General features: G+C 48.5%; 2 protein-coding genes across 6 annotated transcripts in view; one reads left to right on the top strand and one right to left on the bottom strand.

Annotated features, from left to right (window-relative positions):
- Positions 1 to 4,277, bottom strand: part of METTL23 (methyltransferase like 23) — a 5,712-nt gene extending 1,435 nt beyond the window's left edge. The window contains exons 1-2 of one of the 4 annotated variants that reach the window (XM_012662286.1): positions 4,199 to 4,277; positions 1,096 to 1,200 (exon numbers count right to left, since the gene is read on the bottom strand). In XM_012662286.1, coding sequence (XP_012517740.1) covers positions 1,096 to 1,179 — 84 coding nt within the window. In that variant the 5' untranslated portion in view covers positions 1,180 to 1,200; positions 4,199 to 4,277. Of the gene's footprint in view, positions 1 to 1,095; positions 1,201 to 3,124; positions 3,176 to 4,198 lie in introns of those variants that run through there. The other 3 variants (XM_012662287.1, XM_012662288.1, XM_012662289.1) reach the window with 3 other exon arrangements.
- Positions 3,651 to 9,501, top strand: JMJD6 (jumonji domain containing 6). 2 transcript variants are annotated; one of them, XR_001138223.1, is made up of 7 exons: positions 3,662 to 4,097; positions 4,610 to 4,998; positions 5,492 to 5,778; positions 6,581 to 6,716; positions 7,170 to 7,263; positions 8,068 to 8,206; positions 9,091 to 9,501. XR_001138223.1 is itself a non-coding variant. In XM_012662283.1 (6 exons), exons 1-6 carry the CDS (start codon positions 3,969 to 3,971, stop codon positions 9,220 to 9,222), a joined length of 1,212 nt encoding a protein of 403 aa, XP_012517737.1. In that variant the 5' UTR covers positions 3,651 to 3,968; the 3' UTR covers positions 9,223 to 9,501. The 2 variants fall into 2 exon arrangements, 1 of the variants encoding a protein (XP_012517737.1); XM_012662283.1 differs by lacking the exon at positions 7,170 to 7,263 and having other exon boundaries at positions 3,651 to 4,097.
- Positions 9,502 to 10,181: the final 680 nt, after the last annotated feature.

Raw genomic sequence — 10,181 nt, 5'->3', positions numbered from 1 at the left:
CCAAATCCTACCCTTCATTTCATTTACATGGCTTTGCAAAAGTTAGATAATTATTAAGCTTTTGATTTGTCTATTTAGCATTTAGGCTTAAGCACAGTGAGAGCATTTCTGCAAATGTGACCAAATTTACTTTTCCAAGCCTTTAGTCTGGAGTCAATATAACATTTCCCAAAACAGAAGGCTATGCTATGGTAGGGTTACATCAACAGTCACCAATATGACGGGAGGGCAGAGCCATCATGAGCGGGATTAGTGCCCTCATAAAAAGGCCCAGGAGGTTGGGTGCGGTGGCTCACACCTGTAATCCTAACACTTTGGGAGGAGGAAGGAGGCGGTAGGAGGACTGCTTGAGTCTAAGAGTTAAAGACCAGCCCAGGCAACATAACGAAACCTCATCTCTACAAAAAATAAGGAAAAATTAGCTGGGCGTAGTGATACACGTCTGTACTTCCAAGTACTCCAGAGGGTGGGGCAGGAGAATCGCTTGAGCCCAGGAATTCGAGGCTGCAGTGAGCTATGATTGCTCCACTACACTCCAGCCTGAGCGACAGTGAAAACCTCCATTTCTAAAAGAAAAGACTGCTGCCAGTGCTATGAAAGTCAGTCCAAGGGACTCATTTAGAAACAGGGGTCAGTGAATTGTAAAAGGCCAGAGAGTAAATATTTTAGGCTTTGTGGGCCACCTTTGGTCTGTCACTTTTTTTGAGACGAGTCTAGATCTGTCGCCCAGGCTAGAGTGCAGTGGTGTCATCATAGCTCACTGTAATCTCAAACTCTTAGACTCAAGCGATTCTCCTGCCTTGGTGCATGGCACCACTACGCTCATTTTTTCTATTTTTTGTAGAGATGGGGTCTCATTCTTGCTCAGGTTGGTCTCAAACTCCTGGCCTCAGGCAATTCTCCTGCCTGGGCCTCCCAGAATGCTAGGATTACTCTATTTTTTTTAGCCAGTTTAAGAGTGTAAAAAACATTTTGAGCTCACAGAACTTATGTATCAATCCGATTCAAAAATATTTAACAAAAGCTAATGACAAGCATGTAGACTTAACAGTTGAAAATAACCCAGGAATTTGGAAACTTCAGGGACACTTGTACCTCTAAGACAGCCTTGCCCGGCAGAGATCTTCTGTGAAACCACAGGTACTGGGCCAGGACCACAGCACAGGGCCAAACATACATTCCATACTGGAGATGCAGGACCTGAAAAGAATTTTTTTTTTTTTTTTGAGACAGAGTCTCGCTTTTGTTGCCCGGGCTAGAGTGAGTGCCGTGGCATCAGCCTAGCTCACAGCAACCTCAAACTCCTGGGCTCAAGCAATCCTTCTGCCTCAGCCTCCCTACAGGCATGCGCCACCATGCCCGGCTAATTTTTTCTATATATTTTTAGTTGGCCGATTAATTTCTTTCTATTTTCAGTAGAGACGGGGTCTCGCTCTTGCTCAGGCTGGTTTCGAACTCCTGAGCTCAAACAATCTGCCCGCCTCGGCCTCCCAGAGAGCTAGGATTACAGGCGTGAGCCACCGCGCCCGGCCAAGAATTTTTTTCTATGCCATAAGTAATGTATCTGCTGGAAGTTGGAAAATTTATTTATATAATTACTGAGTGTGAGGCACTGACAATTGGAGTCCTGCTCTCCAGTTTACAACCTGTGAGAATATAAAACTGCAAAGCCATGTGATAACTACTCTTCACAGCATTCATTCATTCAATAAGCATCGTCCAATACCTGAGTATCAGGGACCATTCTTAGACTGAGGATGTAGCTCTCGTGGAGCATATACCCTGCGTGTAGAGGCAACAAGTAAGCAAATGCTGGACCAGAGCGGGGAGGGTTAAGGAGAGGCAGGCATGGGAGCTGGAGGCAGTGCAAGTGGAAGTCAGAGATCAGGCAGAAAAAAAAGTTTAGATTTTACTCTAGTAAGATATTGGAGAGTTTTAAGCACGACTTGATATGCTAATGGAAAGTAGTGTGGTCCTAGGAAAACATACTAGAAGTATGAGGGGAGCTGAATCCTGAGTTAGGAAGGCAGGCAGCGTACAAAGCCTTTGGAGAGGACTGGAATCATGAGAGCATGGTATTTAGGAAGGGCAAGGTAGTATAACTCATGCCTCTGGAATGAGCCTGCAGGGGTTCAAACTTCTAGACCTACTAGCTGTGCAACCTTACACAAGTTACTTGACAGTGCTTCAGTTTCCTAAACTGTGAAATACTGTCTCAATAGGTGATTAGGAAAATTCAATGCAAGCAACTTAGTAGTGCCAGACACAAAGCACCCAAGTTAGCAATTAAACTGCAAAAGTACAATTCTTTCTGTCCTCTGGAGCAGAGTGCACCAGATAGGTAGAAAAGGTGAGGTGGTAGGAGGCTGAAAAGGTCAAAGTATTAAAGATAAAGCGACTTGAGATCCAAACTCATTCAATCCACTCAAAACTATTACTGCCTAACATATGCAAGGCATTGTTCTGAGGGGCACAGCGAGAAGCAAGCCAAAAACACCCAACCTGCTGGATTTTATGCAAGAGTACAACAGGGAGCCAATGAAGGATTTCTGATCAGAAGATACAGTTGTGCAGCCGGGTGCAAAGAGGTCTCTATTCTCACAGGGAATATCTTCACTCCCCTAAATTTAGGCAAAAATCCAAAAGGGTATTTTAACATGAAGCCGTGTGGAGACTACCAGTAATGGGCTCCATTCCAGCCTTTAAACTTCTCTCAAACTATTTCTTCATCTTCTGTATGGGATTACTAATATCTACCTCGCAGGCTGCTGTTAAAAATCAAATGAAACACTGCAACATGAAAGTGCCTTGAAAAACCGACCGAATCCGTGTAAGGTACAATTATTGAGAGTTTTGTGGCAACTGGGAGCTCAAAGAAAGAAGCAAGTGCCAAGCCAAGAAACTTTATTTGGGCACTGAGGTGGCTGTCTCTAGTCCCAGAAGTTACACAAAAGGGAAAGAAAGATGAATTAGGAAGCCCTTCAACAAGATCAAAGGAATATTAGGAGTCAGGGTGCCACTTTCCTGGCAGGAAATACACGATGTGGAGATGCCCCCCATCTGGCACAGTCCCCAAATTTCTTACTGTAAGACATTTAAACTGCCCAAGGACTTCATACCAAACCTTTTTGCTCCGAAGGCCTCCCTAAAGCAAGCGCGAGAGGGGGAAGCGGCGCAGCTGAGTGTCCCTCCCACCCATCCCCACACCAGCCAGGCGGGATAAGCCCTCAGGCGCCTCCGCACGGGGGGGCCGGAAGGGCGCGTCCCGGCGGGTGCAGCAGCACGCACCTGCGGGACGTGGACCTCCAGCACGGCCCCCTGGGCTCCCGGGCCCGGCTCCTCCCAGAACCGAAAGCGCTGGGCCCTGGCCGCATGCCCTCGGAAGCCACGCTCGCCCGCAGGGGCGTCGGTGGGCCCAGGGCGGCCAGGGGGCCGCGGAGGGCTCCGAGCTGCCAGGCTGCTCGCGCAGGAACTCGCGGGCCGGCTGGGAGCGGCCGCCGCCGCCCGACGGCAAAAACAAGAAAGCCCCGCTCGGCCGTCAGCGCAACGAGCAGAAGAGGCCCTAAGCAGCGCAAAAGACACACACAGAAACCAGTCTCGGCGGCGGACGCAGCACGCGGCCGGAAGTGGCGGGCACGCCGGAAATGGGTGGGGAGGCGCGGCGGCAGGCGTGACCTTCCCGACATGGCGGCGGCCCGGCGTGTATGAGGGCGGGCCCTGGAGGCGCTCAGGCCAATGGCGGACCGCGAGAGACGCGGGGGTGGGGAAGACGGCCGCCGCATGCCCAACCCGAGGCTCGGGAGGTGGCTGGGGAGTGAATTTTCTGGAAGGCGACTTTAAAGGCGCCAGGCCCGAGCGAAGGGCGTTTTGGTGTCGCAGCCGCCAAAGGGGACCTGGGAGGGGGCGCATTAGTGGCAGGAAGCGAGCTGTGCCGAGGTCGCCGCGGAACCAGCTGGTGACCCTGCAGGATGAACCACAAGAGTAAGAAGCGGATCCGCGAGGCCAAGCGGAGTGCGCGGCCGGAGCTCAAGGACTCGCTGGACTGGACGCGGCACAACTACTACGAGAGCTTCTCGCTGAGCCCGGCGGCCGTGGCGGTGAGCAGGGCCGGGCGGGGGTCGCGGGGCTGGGCGTCGGCACCTCCAGCAGCTGCGCACCTTGCCCGGGGCTGTCTTCGTTCCCGCTCCCCGAGGCTTACCTGCACCGCGCGGAGCTCCGGGTCCCCGAGGCGCGGATTCCAGGGCGGGCCCCCTTCTTTCCTTGCTGCAGCCGCCACCTGCCCGGGTGACTAGAGTCCACGCCTTTGGTGCCCTCAACTAGAAGGTTGACCGCCCCTGAGCCCTTTGGGCAGCGGGGCCCTAGAGGACCTGACTGTCAAGGCTCGGGAGTGGGAGATGCGAAGTCCCCTCCCGTAATGGGGTGGTTCAGGGTGCGACGTGCCCACGGGCACGCAGGGCTTTCCCTCCCGCTCCTCCTCCCCGGGAGGAGCCAGAACGAGAATCTGGCTCCTTAGGTATGTCATTGCTAATTGGCCCTGGGGGACACCCTGATTTGCCACGGACTTTTTTTTTTTTTTTTTAACTGGACAGGTCTTTTCTGATTCCCTCAGGATAACGTGGAAAGGGCAGACGCTTTACAGCTGTCTGTGGAAGAATTTGTGGAGCGATATGAAAGGCCTTACAAGCCCGTGGTTTTGTTGAATGCCCAAGAAGGCTGGTCTGCGCAGGAAAAATGGACTCTGGAGCGCCTAAAAAGGAAATACCGGAACCAGAAGTTCAAGTGTGGTGAGGACAACGATGGCTATTCAGTGAAAATGAAGATGAAATACTACATCGAATACATGGAGAGCACTCGAGATGACAGCCCCCTTTACATCTTTGACAGCAGCTATGGTGAACACCCCAAAAGAAGGAAACTTTTGGAAGACTACAAGGTGCCCAAGTTTTTTACTGATGACCTTTTCCAGTATGCAGGGGAGAAGCGCAGACCCCCTTACAGGTAAAGTATTTTGCAGTTGAGTAGTTAAAATCTTATCTATAAGGCATTTGTGAGCAGAGTTCAGTGAACTGTTCTTTTTTCAAAACAGTGAGTGGTTCTTCCTTGGCTGCACATTGAACTCACTTAGGGGACTTCTGATGTCTGCCTGGGTCCTCATGGGAGAGACGCTGATTTAACTGGTCTGGGGTGCCGCACCCCTGGATGTCAGAATTTCTGAAAGTTCTCCAGGCGATTTGATTATGCAACTAAAGTTGAACCACCGATCTATGAGGGAAGTTTCAATAGTTAAAGTCCAGCAATAAACCACATCAGCGACCTTTTTTTTCTGTTAGTGATCAGTCCATACACAATTCAGTGTTTTTGTGTACCAGAATTTGTATAGTCTTTGAAATAAACATGATATGATACATAAAATTAAAAAGTTCCTATTTTGTGTTGTACCTGTATGTGTAATTAAATTGTGCTTCACATCTTGGATGTTTCCGTCCTGTAGGTGGTTTGTAATGGGGCCACCACGGTCTGGAACTGGGATTCACATCGACCCTCTGGGAACCAGTGCCTGGAATGCCTTAGTTCAGGGCCACAAGCGCTGGTGCCTGTTCCCGACAAGCACTCCCAGGGAACTTATCAAGGTCACACGGGAAGAAGGAGGGAACCAGCAGGATGAAGCTATTACCTGGTTTAACGTGATTTATCCCCGGACACAACTTCCGACCTGGCCACCTGAATTCAAACCCCTGGAAATCTTACAAAAACCAGGAGAGACTGTCTTTGTACCAGGTATAGATGAACTGGAAGAAAGTACATTCTTTGGTTTCAGTATTTTGTCATTTGGAGCAGAGCTATATGGAGAGTGAGTCAAAAAAATCCCATTGCATGCTGCCTGGTGAATGAACTAACTGGTCCCCACCACTGACAGCAATTGTAGCTGTGTCCTCAAGTGCTGGGGGAGCTATTGTCCACATTTCATGTAACTAAAACTGTTGGTAAACTTTATGTAAAGATTCTACTTATCTTTTTTCTACTAATTACTCAGTGTCTTTGCATGTTTCTATAAATTGGGTTTCTGATGCAGTGTAGCACTGGCTAGGTTGAGTGGGGAAATACTGATTTAGAGCTAGGAGGCAGGCAGTCCTACACCAGACAATCATGGATGTGAGGGTATTTAAAGTGGGTGAATAAAAACCTTCTAGAAGCTGAACAACTTTCTGCCTTTAAAGTTTTGGTCACAGCTTTGGATTAACAGGGATCGACGAAGTTTTTCTGTAAAGGGCCAGAGAGTAAATATTCTGGGCCCCATGAGCCAGACAGTTGTCACAACTGCTTAACTCTGCCCTTGTGGCAGGAAAGCAGCCCTGTACTACACATAAATGGATGGGCATGGCTGTGCTCCAATAAAACTTTATTTACACAATCAAGTCATTGGCAATCCATGGATCAGGAGGAACTTTTCCTGCTCTGTATTCATGTCTTTCTGAGGCTCACCCTTAGGGATAGGCATCCCCAATTGCTGGAGTTTGTGCTACACACTGATTGTATATAGCACCAAACCCTGTTTAACTGTTTATTTGTTGCATTTCAGGAGGCTGGTGGCACGTTGTCCTCAATCTTGACACTACTATTGCCATCACCCAGAATTTTGCCAGCAGCACCAACTTCCCTGTTGTATGGCACAAGACGGTAAGAGGGAGACCAAAGTTATCAAGGAAATGGTATAGGTGAGAGCCTTTTTATTTTTCTTATTTTTACTGTGTTTCAATTCCTACCCCAGAGATAAAATTGAAAGAGTCCACTACTGCAATACCGTGTGCTGATTTTAGAGAGGTCTGGGAAAACCTGGGGCTGCCAAACCTAATGGATAGTGAAGAGATGGTCCGAGGTCAGGGCTAGATCTCAGGATGTTTGCCAGCCTCGAGGTGGCAGGGTAAGACTCTGCATGTTTGATCAAAGCCACTCAGTCAAAATATGGTCATAATTGGCATTGTTTCTCATTTTGTTTTGTTTTTTGTTTCTTTTTCAAAGCTAGTACTAGCAAAAGAAGCTATTTTGTTTGGGTTTTATTTCGGTTATTTTTCTCACCCAGAAATATTATTCCCATTTGAACTTATTACCTTCAGTTCTTGTGAGTGAGGTGACTGCCCTGGAGACTTAGCTCCTCTGTTTATCCACAGAACAGATACAGCACGGGCAGCGGCAGTGCAAGCCACCCTCAGCCACCCCGTGCCACTGTGTCCCAACCCTGACCTGGAGGGACCAGCTCTCGGGGTAAGAGAGGGATTCTGGCTTGTTCAGTGCTCAGCCTCCCTGCTGAGAGGGCCAGCAAGGGTGGTGGCTTCTGTTCTCCCTGGACTCTCGGGCATCTGAGGCCCACTTACCCCGCCCTGTAGGCCGCTGCGTGCTGATTTGGTCACTCCAAGACCTTACCATACAGCAGGTCTTTTGTCAGTGGTTTCAGCAGATGCCAGGTTAGGTTCCTGAAGGGGAGGGATGCTCTAAAGTCCAGTTCAGTTTTATCTTCCAAGTGAAAGGGGACTGTCTCTGTTATTTGATACCTTGTGTTTCTTACCTAATTGTTTCTACTCTTATAGTTAGAATCTAACCAAACCCAACTCTGATTATTAAGTGCTGTGCTGTGGAAAAGAAAGGTTTTGTTTGTTTGTTTGTTTGTTTGTTTTTAAATCAGCTAGAAAAGGTTCAGGGGGAGCCAAACTAGGAAAAGGAAAAGGAAAAACTTTTCTCCCAAGGGAAAAAGACTAAGACTAACTCGAGGAAATGTTACATCACATGTTGGCAGTTGGCTGGCTCATCTGTGCAGTGGTAGTCATTGCGTGGAGCTAGTGTATAGTGTTCTTTGCAGAAAAATATGGGCAACATAGTGGGGTTTTTGTTCCCAGGCTTGGGGTTTATGTGTCCTCACCATTATACGGTACCCATTTTGAATTGATACACCTGGTATTCTAGGTGTTTCTGAGAGATACAGGTCCCTTAGAAACACTTTTGTGTGTGAGTTGTCATGTATGGGTCTTGCTGCCTGTCACCTCACGAGGAACAACATTTCTTGCTTCCCAGGATCTTGAAGCAAGAGCACCCTGAGTTGGCAGTCCTGGCAGACTCGGTTGACCTTCAGGAGTCCACGGGGATCGCCTCCGACAGCTCTAGCGACTCCTCCAGCTCCTCCAGCTCCAGTTCGTCGGACTCAGACTCAGAGGTGAGGCCCTGCTCGCTCTTCCTTGCCCATGGGTCTTGCAGGCTCCTGTCACCCAGTCAGAACCAGCCATGGCTCTTCCTCTCCAGCCAGGAAGGAGAGGGATGTGAACATTTTCTCACTTTCTGCCAAGGACCACAGTTGCCACCGTTCCTGCTGAGTGGCGAATTCTGCCCATTTTACAGCTTCTCATGTGTATGTGAGTTAAAATAACCTTGAGCGGTATCCAGAGGTATTTGAGGGTTTAGTGAAGTAAACAGCCCAGGGTCACACAGCTAGCCAACAGCAGTGTCAGGATTCAGACTCGCATCCTCTGACCTCAGAGCCAAAGCCCATGTGAAGAATTTTCTCTGTGGATGGTAAATTATAAGCCTGGAAACTGAGTAAATCCAGTGACCTGCTTAAAGCTAGCATTAATACTAGCAAAAAGAAGGCCCTGCGCCTTTAGCAGATGAAATTTCTGTCTCTTAACTTCACGTAATCTATTAATTTAGTCTTTCCTCGGGTGAGAGAGGGGTTTTACAAATGTTCAGTGCTAGACCTACTTACTTTCCTGCATCAAGCACTGTGTTGGTGGAGTGAAATTTCGTAATGCAATTTTAAGATGCTAACTGTAAGGTATTTTTACAGTGGGTGTCTTGATTTCAAACAAATAACCTTTCCCTTAGAGCATAATGGAGGGACACTTGGCATCTGAGGAGAGTTGAAATTCTTAGGGAACCAGAAACGTCCAAAGAGGTGGCTATTAAGACTGTTTTGTGGAACTGGCATAAATGACTGCTTTGCTTCTGGCACAATGTGTGTGCCGTCTCGTGAGGTCAGAGGTTTGTTTAGTGAGGAAATGGGTTGCATCCTGGCTGAATTCTTGCCTTGTCTCCCGTGTCCAGTGTGAGTCTGGGTCTGAAGGTGACGGGACAACGCACCGCAGGAAGAAGAGGAGGACGTGCAGCATGGTGGGCAACGGGGACACCACCTCCCAGGACGACTGTGTGAGCAAAGAGCGCAGCTCCTCCAGGTGACCAAGCACAGCTGTTGTGTGTGTAGGAGGACATGCTTGCAGCCAGGGGCAGGACCCAGGGAGGGCTGCCCGGCGGCTCCTGCAGACAAGGGGAGGGCTGACAGAAGCCAGAGAATGAGGACTCCCTTGGAACCTGAATCCATTCACTTAGTGTTTGCTCCAGTAGCTTTCTCTGCTGCTGTTGCAGACAAACCTGGCTTGTTTTATGCATAAAGGCAAGAGTATGTGAATGGTGCCAAGAAAACCCTTTACATTATTTAATAAAAATTGAATCCATTTTATCTTTGAAATTTTCTTCCTTCGAGAATACCAGAACCTCCCTTGTTGCTCTGCTCCCCGTGGTAGCCTGAGGGGAAGCAGTGACTCCATCAGTGTGTGTGCACCGCGGTAAAGTAGAGCGGCACGGGGGAATTGTTAGAAAAGTCCCCGGCATCTTTTGAAGAAGCTGAGGTGTGGCCTCTTGCTCTTTCTCTTAGTTTGCCATTGCTGCTTTGAGTGCTTGGGCCAAATCAGACAGCAAAGATCTACACGTTTTTATAAAATGTCAATCACGTCTCCCTGTTTTGTTTTAATTTTGCTTTGTGAAGCAAGGTTGGATCTAAAGAAGTTAAAACTTAAAAATCAGTAAGATAATCTCTTTGCAAGCACCTGCCCTCTTCCTGGGCATGTAACAGGCTCATGGTGAAGTCTGTTTACTCTCTGCATGCATCTAGGGTCTTTAAATCCCAGAGGTCTTTAGCGGATGTGCTAGTTGAAGTGTTAAGTGGAGAGGTTGGAGGAAAATAGTGAAATACTGAAGTTCATAGGATTCTAAGTGTTTGAAGTCCTTGACTACTGCAGGGGATGTTCCTGTTGTATTCTTCTATCTCTGAGTAGCTGAGTGTTTTCTTAAATGCATTATGAAAGCCCAGGACCCACATTCCTTTCTGTCCTCTTTTCTCTGTCCTCTGTGGTCTATCT

The sequence above is a fragment of the Propithecus coquereli genome, unplaced genomic scaffold (genome assembly GCF_000956105.1).
Source record: "Propithecus coquereli isolate 6110/MARCELLA unplaced genomic scaffold, Pcoq_1.0 Scaffold76, whole genome shotgun sequence".
Lineage (NCBI taxonomy): Eukaryota > Metazoa > Chordata > Mammalia > Primates > Indriidae > Propithecus > Propithecus coquereli.
The sequence above is the reverse complement of the archived record's forward strand: the minus strand, read 5'-3'. Positions and strand labels throughout refer to the sequence as shown.

What these genes read in the sequence shown, in the direction of transcription:
- JMJD6 (XM_012662283.1), top strand. Translation starts at nt 3,969, where the DNA reads ATGAACCACAAGAGTAAGAAGCGGATCCGCGAGGCCAAGCGGAGTGCG. An exon ending in TGAGCCCGGCGGCCGTGGCG is followed by an intron (nt 4,098 to 4,609) that starts GTGAGCAGGGCC and finishes TGATTCCCTCAG; the next exon opens with GATAACGTGGAAAGGGCAGA. An exon ending in TTATCAAGGAAATGGTATAG is followed by an intron (nt 6,717 to 8,067) that starts GTGAGAGCCTTT and finishes CTTGCTTCCCAG; the next exon opens with GATCTTGAAGCAAGAGCACC.